This window comes from Chanos chanos, chromosome 7 (genome assembly GCF_902362185.1).
Source record: "Chanos chanos chromosome 7, fChaCha1.1, whole genome shotgun sequence".
Classification (NCBI taxonomy): domain Eukaryota; kingdom Metazoa; phylum Chordata; class Actinopteri; order Gonorynchiformes; family Chanidae; genus Chanos; species Chanos chanos.
Window position 1 is genome coordinate 19,947,909 of NC_044501.1, and position 20,081 is coordinate 19,967,989.

Here is a 20,081-nt window from a genome sequence, read left to right on the forward strand (position 1 = left end):
TAACTGACTTGGCCAAATGAGGCCGGATCATCCTCTGATTTAAGGCAGAGACATAGAGTATGCAGACAGAGTTACAAACTTGCAATGTGGTGATCTAGGAATTATTCATCCTCTATTGTAAAATTAAAAATATGGTCAGAGCAATATTTAGTCTGTCTTATTAAGATCAAAGGAAAGAAACAGTACTTAGGGTGAGAGGGGGTGGGGGGTGGCGGGGGGGGGGGGGGGGGGGGACAATCCAGTTCATCCCACTAAAAGCAGAAAATGTTCTAAACTGATTAGTCCTGTAGTCTGAACAAGAACTCACTGAGTCTCAGACAAACCAAATATGTCCTATCTCCTAGACTACTAATCATTTCAACTGCCTCCCCCAAGTTCACGTGGACTAGAGTTGAAACATTCCCACAGAATGAATTAGCATTCTGTTAGAGCCTCTCTTCTGGGCAAGTATGAGGAGAATGCTTTTGGAATAAGAAGTCACAACAGTGCAATGGCTTGGTTCATCTCATTGTGTGTATAAACATCTGTGTGTTCACATGCTTGCTTGGTCACTTGAGCTTGCTCTCTCCCCCTCACATAGACACAGACAGACAGCAGACAGATAGACAAACAGACTGACACACACACACACACACACACACACACACAAATACACACACACAAAAAAAACAAAACAAAAAAAAAACTGTTTGCTACCATTACTGAAGCTGAAAGCTGCACTATTTAAATGGGAGTGAGGTCTGTAGTGTTGGCCCTCTGGCAGGCTTTCAAGGGCATCAATGTCTCCTGGCTGACAGATGTCTATAGCGCTGATCATCAAGACACGAATGATCCAAATACAAATTGACAGGACCATGTTTTTTAATGGGCTGCCTGGTCCTTGTAGAGAAGGTAAACACAAATGCGTCATCCCCAGCAACTCACTGCTCCACCTCAAGTGAATACTGAGTCTAATCCAATTTTGCATTCGACTAGACAGGAATATGACTTTGAGAGTGATAAAATAGGAGAGAATTCAGTGAAGAGAAGAAATCAAATAGAATGCTGGGTTTAACTCAGTAAAAGCTTTGGTATTGCCCAATTGTAGGTTGGAGCAATGAATACAATGAATACAATGAAGATACCCCATAGAATATCTCAGTGCTGGAAGCTGTCATTTCAATGTAAAGGCATATAAATAGAGGCATATTTGGCTTGCGTAATCAGAGTTTGTCAGGGTAATGTTGAGGAAAGTATACAGTGTACATGTGTTTGTCCTCGTAAACTTTTACAAGGAGAAGCCTGTGATGACCTCAGAGATGGAGGACCTCTCACCTCTGTCTCCAGGAAACGACGTAAAGCCCTTTTCTTCTTGATGGTTTTGCGACGGATGTAGATGGCCACACCCAGTGCCACAATGACCACCACAAACAGCCCTCCGATCACTCCAGCAGCAATCAGGGGCGTCCTGGGGGGAAAGGCCATAGATTTACAGAACGGTTACTGAGAGACCTGCCATAGGGACACATATGTTTTACTGTAGGTCTAATCTACAGAGACATTTTGAGGAAACTCCTTCATGACTGATGGATTATTATTGTTGTTTTTCCTTTTTAATATCCCGACTGACCAACTGACAGTTGACAAGCAGCACAGTTGAAACCAGACACAACAATTCTTCCCAGATAACTGAATATTTGACAGACGTCTGTTACACAACCAAGCAGTCATAAGTGACTCCCTGAAAATAAAGAATGGGCAGTTCTGTAACCATTTTACAGGAAATTGTTGACAGTCAGTTAAGACTTGGTCATCATACTAAACAGGTAGAACTGCTCCTATTTAAGGCAAGTTCTCACTGAAACCATCACTACTTTAACCCTACAAATAGAACTGACACAAAATTATTCACACAGAGAGCCAGTCTGGTGATCTTAAAATGTGAGTTCAGAGTCTGATCCTACTGGTCAAGGCTTGTTGCCTGCTAACTATTTTAGCATTTTTTTCTTTTCTTTTCTTTTCTTTTCTGTCTTCCTCATTTAGGCCTCTGCCTCCTTTCTCTTAGAGTGCTCCTCCCTACACCATTACTGCTTTTAAGAGGATGTCTCAGAGCATCTCATCAAACAACTCTTTCATTTATAACACATTTCAAACTGAATCATCCTTCCACACCATAAACCCACCCAGTTCTTCACCCACAATCCTTAAGAGCCTTTGTTAGTATAGTATGTAGTACAGTCTAACTCAAAATTTTCCAGTAGTCTTTCCTTGTGACCATAGATTACCTGACAGTATATGCTTCATTCAGACTACTGATTTGCTACCAGAATTTGGCAACTCCATACTTAATTGGTCTTGAACCAAAAAATCATATTGTGGTTTACCTGTAATGAGCATTATTTTGACTATATTCTATTACTGGGCCCTACTCATGTGCTACACTGCATACACCTCTGACTATATCTTGTCTAAAAAGCTGGCCTGGGTATCCACTTAGCGTTCTGCAAATGTGAGTGTAAAAACAAAAGTGCAATTCTTACCGGTCAACCATCCCAATACAGTCTTGTAATCTGGGACCAGTGCACCTGTAAAAATGAAGTGTAAATTTAGGCAGTTTATAGATTGAATTAGATTAGTTTCACTGCTTCATTAACACACTTTAAACTGTACAGTTAGCATTGGGAACATAAGGGTCAATATAACATTATGAATCTGAAAGGTAAGTAAATAAGACACTAATCAGAGGTCACCTAGAAATCAGAGAGGTCAAAGAATCCTCACCCAAACTGGTTTAATCACTACTGCTTCATTAACACACGTTAAAATGTAGCGTCACAACTGAGGACAAAAGGTTTATTGTCACATCATGTATTGGACAAAAAATGTGCTTTCTCCTCTCCACACCAGTAATCTCAAGATGGTGCATGGACCCAAATACAGAATAAAGGAGGTATTGAGACCACCGCTGTAGTGAGTGAATTTCTTAATCAGAGATGATCTGTGAGAATCAGCAGGTTTGTGACAATAATGGTCAGCGATGCCTGTCTCTGTGGATGTAAGGGCATAAGGAATTCAGTATCATGGAGTGTCACAAGACCCTTTTACTTCAGCCACATGAGATATTCTACAGAAAGGATGAGGAATGAGAGTGGCTCCAGAAACCCACTGCCCCAATAAGTAGATTTCAGTTGTCTGTGTAGATTCTAGCTGTCACCGAAAATAAAGACATCTTCTTTACTTAAGCATTGTACCTTAGTGAATAAATTTAAACAAATCTAAAATACATTCTTAACTGAAGTTGAGACATTTCTGTGAGGTTTCCTCCAGACATGGGCATTTAAATGTATCTTGTCAGAAATACATGCACACACACACACACACACACACACACACACACACAACACGCACACACGCGCACACACCCTTGTGTACAGTTGGAGTGACAGGGATGACATTCTTTGTTGGTTTCAGCATATTTGAAGATGAAACTGTTGGCTCCCTGTAGACCATCTGGACACTTCTCCACACAGTTGGGCCCGTCTTTGAGATGCAGACATTTCACACACTGATCTGGACCCTGGGAATGAGGGAGAACAACACGAAGATGATACAACAGGGGAAAGAATACCAGAGAAAAGGTATGTTACTGCACACCTCAAATTAATATTACTATTTTAACCCAGCTACACTGTTCATATAAACAGTTCAAACCACAGCGTGACTTGTTAAATTATTTCAAATGGAGGATATAACAGGACAGAATATGAATAATCTTATGCATAAACAAACACTTTCTCCTGAAATACCCTCGCAGTACAAAACATGTCACATCTGACACAGTTCAAGTTGTTCTTAAGCCATCGTGTGTTGTTAATTATGAATGTTGAGAACCTCTGGATAAAAAAAAAAAAAAAAAAGTCAGATGTCCGACTGCAGATATCAAAGTTCACTGTCATCTCTTATGTGAAGGGTCTCCTGCTAAGTCTTCAACCCAACTTTTTAACTAAACTACATTCAGTTCACGTCTGCTCTTGAATGATTTAAATTCTCACAACATGTTGATGTTCTTTCTCATATTCAAGCCAAATACTGACTCTGATCTGACTCCTACTTAGACCATATAGCATTAACATTAATTATTTAATCTGGCTGAAGTTAGCTTGCTCAAGGCTAATCTACCTGACTTCCCCCTGCTATGAAAAATTTACTTGAGAACAAATTTGGCTGAGTACAACATGTGTCCTTACAAAAACCTTCAAAATCCATTTGCATTTATGTCATTAGAGAAAGCACTTTGATCATTTCTGAGGTGATTCACAAAACAAATACTGCAAAAAAAAAAAAAATGCTGATAACAAACACTACTAGAAAACCGGGATTACATTTTCACTCTAGTCTTTTTAAAGTCACAACAATTTTATGCTCATTTTGCGAAAGAGGTTTTTCATATATTACAAGTGTGCTTTGGTCTTTGTGAATGCCCTGCCTTTTGAGACCAACCTCATTCTCTAAATGATCTCAGTTTGCACTGTGATATGTTGATGATGTTCTAGTACATAACAGTACAAATTATTCACACGGCTGTCTCATTCACCACACTCTTTTCCAATATCCATTACATCAGGTGACTGGATGATTGCAAAATTCCTAAAACTAAAATGCCACAAGAGCGTAGTCATGCTGATAGCTCACCAGGGCACACAGTTAAAAAAAAAAGACTGTAGCTTTAACGGCAATAACATGTCAATTACAGTTTAGGAGAAACCTAGGAGTGACCCAAAACTCTGTTTTACCACTCAGATATACTCTGTCATCAAAACGGTCTGTCTAGCACCTATGCAAAAACTGCCCACCTCCATCAGTGCCTTAGTCTCAAGGATGTTGACTCTCTCATACACTTTTGCAGTGGACTCTTTTCCAAAGACCTCCTGCAAACCTTAATATGTCCAAGACTCAGTTTGTATACACAAAGAAAAACTTCACACACAACTCCCGTTGTCTACCAGTTAGACTGACTGACCATGCACACACGCGTGAGACTTCCCAGCATCAGTACTGGGAATCCAAAACTACAGACAGCCCTCTACCATCTCCTCCTTTAAAGCAAAGCTAAAAGCACTTCAGCTAATCTGACACTGCTTCCCTCACATTTCATCAATACAAAAAGACAACATCCCACTCTACTCTGCCACTCCTCAGATTTTAATCCTATGGCTTTGTATATGTTTTTTTGATCCTCTCAAACTTCTGTCTGTAAACTGTGGTCCAACCTTTGACCTCAGGTGTGCCAAAATCAGTAAAGGCTTTTATTGTTACCGTCATAATTGTTGTCGTGAATTATTGCCATTATTGTTGTCAGTTATCATCATTACTGTTGATGGTGGTGTTAGTGGTGCTGTTGATGATGGCAGTGTTTTTGTTATGCATCCAAGGCATCCATAAAAAACCATTTTGTCACTGTGTGGGAATTTTCTGTAAACCATGTATGCTGGCTGTAAATGTGAGCGGCTGTAGAGAAGGGGGAAGTTGAGGACACTGGGGTGTGCTGGTGTGCGGTATTATTTATGAGATTATTGTGATGCTGTGGACCAGGATTCGGAGAGAAATGACAGAGACCTGCAATATAACTTATCTACTTCACCGCAGCATCCTGTATAGAAAAATTTAACAAGTTGCTATAAAACAGAGACTCCGTAGATGGAGGCTGATCCATCATCAAGTCTCATCAGTGCCTCTGAAAGCCTTTATAGCTGTCCATATTTCTCCAAACTAACTTTCAGACACTGGGTAAGTGACAGGGTTTGACCAGTTCCATATGTTGTCTGTGTATTGCCACCACCTGCATGAGCATTTTGTTAAACTGGACGCATTGTGAATTTCACCAGTAAAAATGATGAAGTATGTGTTAACTTTTTTCCCTACAACAAATGTGAGAGGATAACAAGATAAAAATGCACTTCTAAATAAAAGTGCAAGGAAACTTTTTTTTTTTTTTTTTCATGTTATGGAATAACAGCAAGGCAAAATGTAGGAGACAGACAGATAGCGATTTACCACACATTTTTTATCCAATCACATGCAGGCACTGAACTTGTAAAATCTTTATAAACCCATAATGCATCCTTTTGATTGGTTGAATTTTATTTGATTGACCACAGAGCCCTGACTGTAGTCACATCAGACCTCACCAGTCAACAAATCGGTTTTGTGCAAAATGTGCTTTTCCCCTAATAATTTCGTAAAAAACAATCAAGTTGTAAAATGAGACCATATACCCAAAGCTGAGAGTACATCTAAAAGAGCTGCTGAAAATATTATTGACTGGTTAGGACAAAGACAACTTTGCCGTCTCCTAAGCAAGACGGAGTAGTGGTGGTTTACTTACCGGGCCATAGCAGGTCAGACTCTTATCCACTGATTTCTCACACTGACTGTCACACTCCAGACACACTGAGCCATTAACAAACTCCCTCACATCCCTACAACGCACAGACACAGAGAAGACACAATGGATTAATCAGCCAACAAGTGTCAGTGATTAAAGAAGTGTCAATGTAAAGCATATTCAAACCATAGCACTGTGGTCAGTATATCACAATACATCACAACGCACTGTAATTCTACTTGAATTGATAGACTAAAAATATGCTTTTAATAGTGCTTCAGAGAACAAATCTGTGATTATGTATTCACATTTCATGAATATGCTAAAGAGGCTTCAGTCTTGATGGGAGCAATGTGTTATTCATGTGAAAAAAATAAAGCTTCTTAATTTCCATGAAAACTGCAGTCAGTATTTTAGTGCTGAAAGTATTGAATGACTGCTGTGTACAGCCCCCCGCCCCAGAGACATCACTAGTCATAGGTGGACAAAGTACACAACTCCATTACTTGCGTCAAAGTATAGATACTCCTGATCAAATATTACTCCACTACAAGTAAAAGTTGTGCAGTTCAATTTTTACTTGAGTTAAAGTACTGAAGTACTTGCTCTTAAAAATTCTTAAGTATTCAAAAGTACATTTTCTTTTCGCGATTCTCAAGTCGCATCTCATATCTACTGCGGCGAATATAACTGTAAGTGAGCAGGGAGCACTACATTACAGCCACCTACGATAAAGTTAGGCGAACACAGCGTGCGAACACGTACGGGAAGCAGTTAGCTTGAAAACAGTTGGTTTAAAAAATCTCAGACTTGGACTTAATGGCTATGGGTGCTCTGGTGAGGAACCTTTATCTTAATCATTTTTATCTGCCATAGTAGTAGCCATCGGTAACACCACCAAGTTCCATTGTTAAAGAATGTAGCATGCACTTGACTGACAGCGTAGGAGTATCTAGTTTACCGTGCGGTTTTTCTCTTGTGACGAACTCAATATGGCCTATCGCATTTCAGAAAAGAAAATTCATCTGCTGACTTCGAAGCTATGATTCAAAGTAATGAGCAACGAGAACCTTCATAGAAATGTAGTGGAGTGAAAAGTATAATATTTGTCTTTCAAATGTAGTGGAGTAAAAGTCATGAGTTTACAAAAAAAAAGAAAAAAAAAAACAAAACACTCAAGTATTAAGTACAGATACTCGAAAATGTACTGAAGCACAGTGCTCAAGTAAATGTACTTCGTTACTGTCCACCCCTGTCAGTAGTTAGCTAAAAATGGTCAAAAAAGGTCATGAAATGCCAACAAAAACTACAGTGTGTAACACATACCACATGAACAAAGCCCCACAGGTAGAAAAGAAACTACATAACAGTTGATAAATACAGTTGATATATTTATTTACAGGTTTATGTCCTAGGATATGTTGACCTACCCATCATAGAGGTTACAGAACTCCACGCAGGTCCGTCCACGGCTGAAAAATCGACAGGACAGACACTGGTCTGGTCCACGTCCCCAGCAACCTGCATCTGAACACAGCCGATCACACACCATCTGTTCACGGGCTGAAACACACACACACACACACGCATACATACACGCACATACAAAATTAATGTAAGATTTACTGAATTCTTGTGAACTGTGTGTTAACACCCACAAAACCACAGACCAATCACTGATCTAGATTTTGTATATACTCTTAACATTAGTGAAAATTGTCTGCTAAAGCTTGGTGTTCTCTGCATTTTTTGCACATTTTGCCTCTTCGCGAATCCACAGATTCTCTGTGATGATGGAGTAAGAAATGTAAGTGAAAGTTTTTTTCCCCCCAAGAAGGTTACTTTTTTTGGACTAAACTTGCCTGTAAATGGGTCAAAATGGCAAGGAATAAACTCTCAGGCTATTGCAACACACACACACACACACACACACACACACACATACAGATAGGGGAATAAATAGTCTCACAGCCCCTAAATAAATTCAGAATTTAAGCGAATAAAAACGATGCTAAGGCTATTTTAACCAAACCCAAACCTCCCTGCAACAAATAAGTACATTAATAATAATAATAAAAAAAAAAAGAATAAATGTGATCTTCATTACCACACCATTATGTAGTAAAAGCTATGAGTGCAGAAAAGCAGATGTTACTGTCTGTCTGGTGGCGAGCCATGTAGATTAAGGTCTCTGCTTGATTGATAGTCTGGAGAAGACACTAATGAATGAGTCTGGGAAGGGAGCAATTGATCCTGTTCACCACACACTCATTATCACAGCAATTACATCAAGCACTTCTCTGCAGGGTCACGCTGTGGGAAGGAAACGCCTCTTGACCTGTCAATGTCTTCATCAGCCCCTTTTAACAAGCGATTAAGTACACTTAATACATCTATAACTCACTTAATGCCTCTAATCCCTCGCTGTATAAACCCCAGCAGTGTTTAAGCTTTAATGCACAGAGTATGGGAATTAGAGATTCTGGAATATTTCCTTTAACAAATATACACGAGATGTTTCAGGCAGACATTTGAAATAAAAATGGCCCATTAATCCACTTAAACCCTGCAGATACGATTCATTATTCATTGTGTTAAAATGTATACACTCTTAGTATTAAAAGTGCTACAAGGCAAAAGCATCGCCGCAGATCAGTTTGTTCCTAAGGCTCCAAGTCATCCTGGGCACAAATGGTGTCTGAGAAGGGAACAAAGCATCCACCAATGACCTCGCAAAACCTTAGGAATAGTCTGCCCCAGACTAATGCTACTGGAGAATCAAGCCTAGGACCACCAGACTCACAAAACAGCTTCTACCTTCAGGCTGTTGGACTACTAGAACTGTCAAACTGTTTATGTGCTAGTGTTCGATGCCCGGCGAACACAACAATCAAATTTTGCAGCTGCCACTTAGAATGCTGACAACGCAAAAAGACAAAGAAAGAAAACTCACCCAGTGGGACATTTTACATTTTACCCAGTGAATGCATTATAACTGAACTGAACTGAACCTGGCCGTTCAGTCTGCCCTGAATGTTAGCACTTTAAGAGAGCTAGCAAGACAAGCATTTCATTTTACCGTGCAACTGTGTGCAAGTATAAAAGCAAACATAACAACTTAAATTGAGATTAACTGAACTGAACAATTCAGCTGTCTGCAAGAGAGATTATTGCAAAGCAAGTTCATTACAAAAAAAGGTACTAAAAGAGTTTTGGAACATAGCAAGGATGAATGATTCGTCAGATGAAAAGCTTTATCTGTTTGTTGACACCATTTCCTTCCAAACTTAGATCTCTGATGTTTTCTAACAATGATTCAGTGGATGGATGGATGGATGGATGGATGGATGGATGGATGGATGGATGGATGGATGGATGGACGGGTGGATGGATGGATGGACGGATGGATGGACGGATGGATGGATAACAAAGAGCTGCTTTGGGAAGTGAGGTGAGGACAGACACTCACTGCACTCTTTGGGGTCTCTGTTGTTTCGGATCAGGGCCTTCTGGGTGCTGGTGCGGAACAGGCTGGTCCAGTTGACTGTGTTGTAGAGGCAGAGCTGACTGTTGTTGGTGATGTAGACATTACCAGCACTGATCTCCCTCAGAGACTGGAACTGCAGAGAGGAGATCCAGCGCTGTTTCAGGATCAGCAGAGAGATGCCACTGCGACCACAAAGAAACACAGTTTCTGTACCATACTCACTCCAAGGACACGGTCTTACCATGTGATTGATCTGCATGTGGGGTATGTGTTACCATTAACATTTCTGAGACTGCAACTGTCAGTAATAAAAGATCATGCTTTGTATATATCAACAACAGTATTAGTTAATATTAGTATGCCCTAACACAACCCTACAACTGTAGATTTAAATTTGTGACTGTCCCATGAAGAACTGTGAGAGCGAACTGAAAAATATGATGAAAATTACAATGATGATGAAATTTCATGATGACGTTTCAGACACTGATTTATGGGAAGTCATCAGTGCCGTTTACCTGTACAGGGATCTTCCTCCAATCACAGCAAGGTTTGAGAAGACTCCCAGGTCTGTCATGTTCTCTGGCCAAGACTGGATGTTCAGAAAACCTTAAGAAGCAAAAAAAAGACAAAATAGTTCTGATAAAATGTCTTAAATAATATCAGATGTTTGGCTCAGTGGTTTTGTGTTTAGAGGGAAACACACAGCAAAAGACTGTATGCTTTACAGTCATATGGCTATGCATGTTATAATGCAAACCACTTAGAGTACCATATATTTTCATTGCAGTTTCTGAGCAGTGAAAAGCTGTTTGTTTATGTGCCTGTCCACGACTGCACTTATTGATGAAATGGACATTTCTGAATCACTGCTCACAGATCTTGCCAACAACAGTCAAGGAACGCATAAATTCCTATGTGCACCTAGCTAGCCTACATTTCACATTAGCTTTATACCTAACTGACAAAAACTACTTGCAAATAGTCCTAAACTAGCTTACTATGGTATTGATGATGTTTCCATGACAGGAAGATGGTTCTGTTAAATTCAAGGTTTTCCAAGATGCATGGGGATCCTGGGAAATACTGAAAATACTGTTTTACTGCATTAGCTATTCGGTTCATTCATGAGTCTCACTATAATGTGACAAAATGCTCTTGATGAGAAAATTAGTTTTGTCCTTATTCTGTCCTGTTAATCAATATCAAACCAATCAATAGTATCACACACAAAAAAAAGTGGAACTAAAAACTGCTGAACAGAGGCCACAGGACCAGAACCCATAAAACCGCTGTGAGAAGTTTTTTTTTTTTTTTTTTAAAAAAGTGGTCTCTCTCTCTCTCTCTCTCTCTCTCTCTCTCTCACACACACACACACACACACACACACACACACACACACACACACACACACACACACACACACACACAGACTGTCTCTCCAGGCTGTAATAAGATTGACAGCTTCCTCCTACCTGTGATCTCTTTGACAGTACGGAACACGTTTAGTCTCTCTGGGTCCAGAGCCCCTATACCATGGAACATGTCTCTGTGGTTTTAGAGAAGAAAGAGACAACAGTTACAGATAAAAGTAGTAAAAGTGTGTGTGTGTGTGTGTGTGTGTGCGCGCGCACGTGCGTGTGTGTGTGTGTGTGTGTGTGTGTGTGTGTGTGCATGCACGTGCGTGCATGTGTGTGTGTGTGTGAGTGAGAGAAAGAAAGTAGCTGGAGGTCTGAGCTCACACTTGCCCCACACTTTTTTTCACCTGAGATTAAGAGATCACATGAAGATATATACGATCGGACACAGACAATACTGAAGCACTGATAGAGTGATAGTTTCCTCAAGAGAGCTGCCAGGTCAGCCTGGCCAAATGCAGGTTGCCTGGGTAACAACAAAATGTCACAGGTTAAGTGACATTTAGACTTAGTTACCCACCTATATCGGAGAGAGGATGGAGGCTAAGCAAGCTAGCCTAAAATTGCACTACACACATCAGAGTCCTCTGACAACAACTCTCCACAGGGATACACAGCTACTCTAATGAACTAACTTACTTCTTTCATTCAATGCAATTTCTGACTACAAATCCCAGAAGGCTCTTTCGGGATGTACTGCAAACAGTTTTGAAATTTTAACACGCCCGATTTATAAGTGGTAAATTGACACAGGTCTGAAAAAGTGATGTGAGCAGTGGGGAAAATCCCCAGCAAAAAGTCTAAATAATTCAGGACAGTTCAGAAGAAGTGATGGAAACTGAGAAAGGTGAAAAAGAGGACAAGTCCCTCACCCCTTAATGCCAGTGATGAGGAAGATGAGGTTGCCGTTGATCTTGGTACAGTTGATGAACTTGTCAATGTTGCTGGAATCCACTGTCTGGGCCGTCTGCAAGCCTCCTGTTCCTATACCATCACAAACTGCAGAACCACACGCCACAAATACAGCACAAATACAGCAAGTCAATACAAAACAAAATATGAAGGTGAAAGCACACTCTGTAATTCAATAAAATTCTGTATAATCTTTTTTTGTTAGGAGAAATGTGTTCGACTGGATAAACTTGGACCTTTTTCAGGTCATTATTTATGGAAACCACACTTTTTGGTTTTTGTTATGTAAGTTATAAAAGTGAGTCAGCCAAACCATTTAAATGTTCCTTTAATTACTAATTTAGTCAGGCTGAATGAGAGCCATGGTCTTGTGTTTCTGTTCTGGAGAAAATGATGAATTAGTCTTGTATGAACAAATGTTCTCAGTCTTTGATGGTGACAGATATGACCCAGTTTGCTGAGTGAAATATTAATCTATTCTCATTTCCTCTCTCATTAACTCCTCCTCTCTGACTGAACAATCAGAAACCACTGAATCAATACACAGCACAATCTGTGTAATGAGCTTTAACATCAGATTAAAGCAATTCACTACAGTGTTATGGCTTGATGTGATGTTGTCATCTTCTTCAGTCTGAAGCCAGTGTTTAAAAAAAACTTTTAAAAATTGCTGCCAATAGAACACTCTGTATGGCTAATAAGTAATATTTGATCATAGTCCTAGATGACACTGTCAATGATGAATGTTTCCCTTTTAAGGCTTATAAACAATACTAATGCAGTTTCGCCGTATCTGATGCTTCATGTACCTTTGGGGCAGATGTCCGTGCAGGGGACACACATCTTGATGCGATTTTCTTCCACCTCCATTTTGTTGCTGGGACAGGCTCTTACACAGGAGCTGTGATCCACCACAAAGTTATCTGTCACACAACAACAACAACAACACCTTTAAATGAAAAGTCACTAAAACTAAACCAGAGGTACATGTGTGTGAAAGAGAAAAAAGGGAGAGAGAGAGAGAGAGAGAGAGAGAGAGAGAGGGGGGGGGGGGGGGGGGGGGATTCTTACGTGGACACTTTTTGACACAGAAAGCTCCGTAAGTGTATTTGGCCTTAGGGTTGTGCTCCAGCTGAAAGGTGGTTGGGTTGTACACAAACGGCTGAGGACACTGTGTCACACAGGCTCCACTGTCGTTGAAGTTCGTACACGCCTGTGAGGCAAACACCAAAACTGAAAGATCATGTCTTTGGCTGGCATTGTTGGGTTCACTGTGGAGACAACCTTTTCTGTGCCAAACTTCATATTCATGTTCACTTCCCCTCATACCATTCATCATTTCTGTGAGGCGAAATATTGACTTCATTTTGGTTTAAACCGCAGCATAAATATTCGATCCTCCACCATTTTCTGGCGGCAAATGTGAATAAAATTGGAGTCATTGATCCAAGGTGCCACGAAAAAGAGCGGAATGCTGTTCTAATTAAAATCTTGGCAGGGCAAACACACAGTTGCAAGTAAACACCCCTAATTGAAAGTATTCAAAGTTGTAAATAATAACCACAGTATATTCACAGGAGACAAATTTGGTGAAAATAACAAATGAATCCCAATAAAAATGATTACTTTTTTTTTTTTTTCTTTTTTCTCTGGCAAGTAACTCATTTTATGATTTTGAACATATTCACATAAAACTAATCAAAAACATTCAGTGAACATGTTGTTACAAAGATATGTTTCAATCTGCAAAACAAATACCGACTATCTCACACATTTATGGCATTTAACATTGTTTTGATAGACACAAAAACACCCCGTTTTCAGTGTGTCTGTCACAGCTTAGCTTTCAATGGTATACCTGTGCTCAGTTTTTCTTTCAGGATGTTGGTAATGTTTGCCATCACCAATATTCTGGTAATGGCATGTGACAAGTCACAAAGCAAATTGATAAAGTTTTTTTTTTTATTATTATTATGTCTGAACAACGAATGAGATAACCATTTTAGGGAAAATTTGGTCGGATGGCAATGCTTCTTTCTCAAACTGAAACACCATAATACATTATTGGCAAACATGTCGTGAAAGCCATAGCTATTAAATGTTTCACACTGCAGGAGAACCCGGTGTTTAGCTTCTACTGTTTAAGTGGCTTCAGAATTAGACTGCTAAAGGTGTGAGAGTGCGTGAGGTTGGCAGAGAGGACATCATACAAAGCAGTCTGTGTCCTTCGGTCCAGAGCAGCCTCCAGCACACTCACGATGGCAGCAGTTACTGACATACGGACCGAAACAACGACCATCACACTGCTCAGCACACACTGTCTTAGTCACTGCAGACAGAGAGAGAGAGAGAGAGAGAGAGGGAGAGAGAGAGAGAGAGAGAGAGAGAGAGAGAGAGAGAGAGGATGCAATGTCATCAGAACCAGGCTAAAATCAGTGGAACAAAAAGGCAAATGTCTGCCATTGCATATGTCACTTCATCTAGTCTCTCAGGCCATCCACATAGCTTAATAAGTAACTATGATGCATTACATGTCATGGGCACAGTTGATTCATAAAAAGGGATTCGTGCTTCTTCATAGTTATTCATGAAGCTTTATAGTCCAACAGAGTTCAGCTGACATCACACACACTCACGTCCTGGAATTTCCAGCAGGATACATGACTAACCATGACTAAAGCTCACTTGGCCTTTCAATGTGGACACAGACAATAATTCTGTCTGAGCAACTAAAGACTCTATTGGAAATCACAAAGGCAAAATCTGATAAAGCCTTATTGTCGGGAATTGTAAACCCAACCCCTCCTTCATCCACACCTCTCAGTGCAGTCTGAAACACGCTGGAATTATACTGTGAAAAGGTTAAGTCCAGCACTTCGCAGCAGTAGCTGAGGTAAGTATGAGTGTGTGTGAGCGAGAGAATGTAAACTCAAACAGTGAGTTTCTGTGAAGTTTCCTCCCACTCAACACTGCTAGCAGGGTAACTGGCTGAACAGAGAGTCCCCGATACATTGACCAGTTCACACAGCCAAAGGCCAGACCCAGGACTCAAGAGTGTGGGAGTGAAAGGCCAGTGACACGGCCTGACTTGGATTCATCGTTAAACCTTACTGTAAAATGGCCCTCACTGGCACATGACTACAGGAAATGGTCTAGAAACATTGAAACATTCGCTCTGATTTTACAGGAGAGGAGAAAGAAATGTAAAGGGAAAAAACAAACAAACAAACAAAAAAACCCATAAAGGTTGGTTTGGTTAGTTATTTGGTATTGCACTCTCTAACGGGATGCAATTTCAGAATTTCCACAAAGAGTTTTTAAATTTTCAATATTTACTACTGCATCTCTGTGAATTCGGAATAGTCCAAGGTATTGGCAACATCACAAAATAAATTAAATTAAAAAAAAGCCCCCTCAAAAGTAAGTTAAATTGTGAAATAGATGTAATCATTCAATTTTAATACTGACCCGAAAAACTACATCAGCAAAGTACAGAAACTGAAACCAATGTACCACAAGAGTTCAATAAAATGTATTCAGGTCAAAGGTCACACACTTACAGGTTTGGCACTGGCCCTCCTGATGACCCCAACAACGGCCGTTACAGGATCGATGGCACCGACGGCCTGTGGGAGACCATACCATAACATTCAACTTTAAATCTCCACTCATGACATCGTAGTGAAATCACAGTTATCTATGACAAAAGCAAGCTGACTTGTCTGAGTTTTAGTTCATTAACAGAAATGTAAGGAGCTATGTTTTGACTTAAATATTATGGTATATTTGGATTATATCACAAAACAGCACATCCTTTCAGTGAACCCTTGTGACAGTGTAATATTGAATGTGGCAAAAACATCATTGCTTTAGATTGCTCTGCTCCTCTTTACTCTGTGGTTCAATAAACAGCCTGGTCTCTAATGAGAAGTGTAACTCTGGCATGATGTCAAACTCAGTCCCTGTTCCAGTCACCTGAGGAGTAATTATGTTAAATACAGACAAACATTATGTCTCAGGTTACAATTTCACCCACCCTTTTTCATCTACACATGTCCCAAATCATGTCATCCTGCAGACACTTAAGGAAACCTCCCATTCCATTTGTGTCAGCAGCCGCCATGGTGGGTCCTGGACTGAATGCTGTTTTTAATGCTTTCAAATTCAATAATTTGAAAGCAGAATTACTGAAATGTAACTGTACTGTGAATTATCTAATGTTACGCCGTAAGAGCTAAATTTGATTTCTGAAACTGACTTTGGAGATGAAGTGGAACAGAAATTACTGACTGACACCCAGTCTCCGACATCACTAAGTTTGTGAGTGTCTAATATGACGTGTACTTTTTATTTTTTTTTTATGTTTCTGATCTTGTACTCTCAAACACTACAGTAAAGATCCAATTTTATCCAAAAGGAATTCTATACGAGTTTGTCATGATACCTACAGGCTGAAATTCATATGTGTACCAGAGTAGCAAGGGAATACAGAGATTATTCAGATTGAATCTAAATCACTAATCTAAAGCTATCCAAGATCATAATGAGACACATGGGAGAAGTCCAAAGCAGGTTTGACCTCCATAAATGACACTAAGTGAGAATGGACTTGTGTCCAGGACACTGCTGATGTGGGTACTCACATCCATTTCCACTGTTATTAGAAGGAACCACGAGGAGCTCAGCACGAGAGTTTCTGATGATGTCTTGCCAGTGGATGGTGTCAGCATGACACAAAAACTTGTTCTGGTCCACATACACACCACCATTCAGGATTTCTGTGGAGGTAAAAAAGAAAAAAAAAATCCCCCTAAATTATGCCTAGGTGTCATTACTTTTCAAAGTTTATACCAATTCATAGAAAGCATAAACTCAAAATGAAAGACTTAAATAATTAGCCACACCTTCTCTTTAAACCCTTAAACTGACTTTACATGTGTTCTCATATACATGTCTGAGAACTCTGGTTATTCTCCATGACAAAATCCAAAAAAAAAAAAAAATCCTTTGTTTTTTGTTTCATACGGCATTTCACACACACACACACACACACACACACACACACACACACACACACACACACACACACACATTAACATGCTATCCTCACCCTTACACATGCCAGGAGGTGCAAACAGTTTGTTCTAAGGAAAAGACAGTACTCAGAAGAAAAAGTGAGTGCACTGACCAAGGTGAAGAGCAGAAATAAGTCCATGTGTTATGACATAAAATGTATAAATCTCCCTCTTCAGCGCTGCCCTTGTCAACTGAGATTTCAATACTGTAACTGCATGTGTTATTTAGTTCTTCTGTTAGACTCAAGGACTTTCTCAACCACTGAACTAAACAGTAGCAGTCAGTACCAGATGAACAGTTTTAAGTACATACATTAGCAGTTATAGGTTTCTGTTGAGAAGACTGAAGGTCAGTTACATTCTGTTGGCCTTCACTGCTCCTTTAGTATTTTATGTGGCCTGTGGGTAAGGTCAAGCTGTTTCACATACAACAATGTTGTCCAAACACATTGCCAGAGCAGTATTCTAAAATAAATACATACATAAATACATGCATACATACATAAATAAATAAATACATACATACATACATACATATATACATACATAAAAGAAAGAAAGGAGGTAAAAAAAAAGAAAGGAAGAGCCCATTCTGAAACCACTTTACAACAGAATGCATGTGTGAACATAATTACTTCATGCAAATGAACCAGGTAGTTCAATCTGCTCCTTTCAATTCACTGGCTTTCATTATAATGATTGAAGAAGAAGGAAGTTACCATTAAAGGGGAATCAGAAGGATCACAGAAGTGTTTTCCACTTCTCTCTCACTGTTCTGACAGAGACTTTTGAACTGTCGACCCCATTAATTGCAAACCTCCCAAATAAAAAAAAAAAAAAAGAAAAACCTTTACTTGCAACACTCAACAGGTGAGCTATTGGCCCCTAACAAGCTGGACTCTTGTGAACAGGAGATCCTGAGTTCAAATCCCAGCGGTGCCTACATATGGCTGAGACACGTCATCCTTATGTGCCACTAATATTGCCTAAGTACTCTTGGAGACATCAACGGCTAAAGTGCCCTTAAGCAAGGCACTTAAGCCTCAACCACTCCATGGCCCAAGATGGCAGCACACGTGAAGTGCAGCAGCTACTTACCGTGACCCTGAGTACATGCAATGTTGTCCACTGTGTGTATATGTACTATGTGTATGGTTGGATGACAATAAAGAGAATTATTATTATTATAGCTTATAGATTTCATCATGTAATTTCATTTTCAGAATTGGAAGAGATGTATAATCAATTTTACAACAGGACAACTCTTTGACAAACATAAACTACATTCTGTCACATTTCCTCCTTCAATTTCCTCTCAAACAGATCAGAATCAATTCCACAATAATGGAGTGTTATTAAAATCATTCACACCAGAAAGCTAAAGGGTCACATACGTGTGGCGCTGTGGCTTAGTTGGTTAAAGCGCCTGTCTAGTAAACAGGAGATCCTGGGTTCGAATCCCAGCAATGCCTCTGTATGGCTGAGACCCAAGGTTGTCTTTATGTGCCGATTGCTTAAGTACTCTTTGGCCCCTGCTAAAAGGCTTCATCTTCATCTTAACAGCAGTTAGTTCTGTGTTAGTGGGGCATTGGATAACGTGTCTGACTACAGATCAGATGGTTCTAGGTTTGACTCCTGCCAAGCTTGAAAAAAATTGCCAAGAGTTTTACTCTCTTATACTTGCGTAATGAGATCTAACAATAAAGGAATCTTGAATCTTTCTATACAGCGCTAAATTGAACAGTCAAATTACAAAAAAAAAAAAAAAAAAAGATAAGTTGCAAATTGAAACCTTTTCAAATTACATATTGCAAAATAACAAATGCTGATCATCTCAAAAAAATGGTCAAAAAAAGAGAGGAGGAAAGATGAAAATGTGTCCATCGCAGACAGTGTAAGTGGAATGTCAGAACTCAGGTATGCATCTGTAGTCACACATTTGGAGTGATAATGTTAGAGGAGTAAATTATTGCGACATACTAGCTCTGAAGTGCAATGATGCACATAAAATATTGCCCATTATGAACATTTCTGCTTAACGTGTACATACATCATGTCATGATTTAGAGTGTTTTAGAGTGTATTCACAGGTACCAGCACAAAACAAGCAATGCTGTGTAAACTACTACACAAATATTTCACCAATGAAACCTTTGGATTGCTTTGGGGGGAAAAAAAAACTATAAGCAAAACATCCTTTTTTGTAATAACATTAAACTAATGTTAAGGACTGTCACAAAACCTGAAAAAATATTCCAGATGTGTGCTCAGTTTAAAGACATAGAAGCAACCTGCATGCATTTATCTGGGTTTGGCATTCAAAAAATGGTTTCAAGCAAGGATCGTGCTCTGACAAGAACCTTTGTACTTTGTTACTCGCTTCAGCTTGTTTCACGAAAACTGTGAAACATCAGAGCATTACAGCTTTCCTTAACCTCTTTTGGAACAAACAAAAAAATGAGGTCAAGTTGCGGTAAAGTCCGGAGAGTGGCAAACCGAATGGTCTTCATCTCTTTCACGTGCAACGGACCCTAGTGACATAGCATCTACATTATCATGTAAATGGATTTGACTTTGTCAAGCTGAAATGCTTCCACAACCTGCCACATACACCAGCATACACAAGAGCAAAGATACAGAAAAACCCTGGTCAGCCTTTGATTATTTAACAAGATGGAATTGATCATATGAAAACAGTGTTGCAGTCACTCCTATTTCCTTGTTGTGGGGTGACGTGATTCGTGGGTGGTTTAAACCAAAAAAAAAAAATGACTGGCTCCGCTGCAGTGTTGCAGTATTTACAGTGTTTCCCAAACAGCCCCACA

At 39.6% G+C, this 20,081-nt stretch overlaps 1 protein-coding gene and 1 non-coding gene across 2 annotated transcripts in view; one reads left to right on the forward strand and one right to left on the reverse strand.

The window, feature by feature from the left end:
- Positions 1-20,081, reverse strand: part of LOC115816094 (receptor tyrosine-protein kinase erbB-4-like) — an 88,456-nt gene that overhangs the window by 18,553 nt on the left and 49,822 nt on the right. Inside the window, exons 6-19 of the mRNA XM_030779063.1 lie at positions 16,825-16,959; positions 15,742-15,807; positions 14,392-14,510; positions 13,253-13,394; positions 12,991-13,104; positions 12,142-12,268; positions 11,327-11,400; positions 10,370-10,460; positions 9,834-10,033; positions 7,795-7,927; positions 6,365-6,458; positions 3,402-3,556; positions 2,520-2,564; positions 1,315-1,447 (exon numbers count right to left, since the gene is read on the reverse strand). Of these exons, the coding sequence (XP_030634923.1) occupies positions 1,315-1,447; positions 2,520-2,564; positions 3,402-3,556; positions 6,365-6,458; positions 7,795-7,927; positions 9,834-10,033; positions 10,370-10,460; positions 11,327-11,400; positions 12,142-12,268; positions 12,991-13,104; positions 13,253-13,394; positions 14,392-14,510; positions 15,742-15,807; positions 16,825-16,959 (1,628 nt within the window). The remainder of the gene's footprint in view (positions 1-1,314; positions 1,448-2,519; positions 2,565-3,401; positions 3,557-6,364; positions 6,459-7,794; positions 7,928-9,833; positions 10,034-10,369; positions 10,461-11,326; positions 11,401-12,141; positions 12,269-12,990; positions 13,105-13,252; positions 13,395-14,391; positions 14,511-15,741; positions 15,808-16,824; positions 16,960-20,081) is intronic.
- On the forward strand, positions 18,655-18,728 carry trnat-agu (transfer RNA threonine (anticodon AGU)). Its single transcript has one exon. It is a non-coding gene; the product is annotated as a tRNA-Thr (tRNA).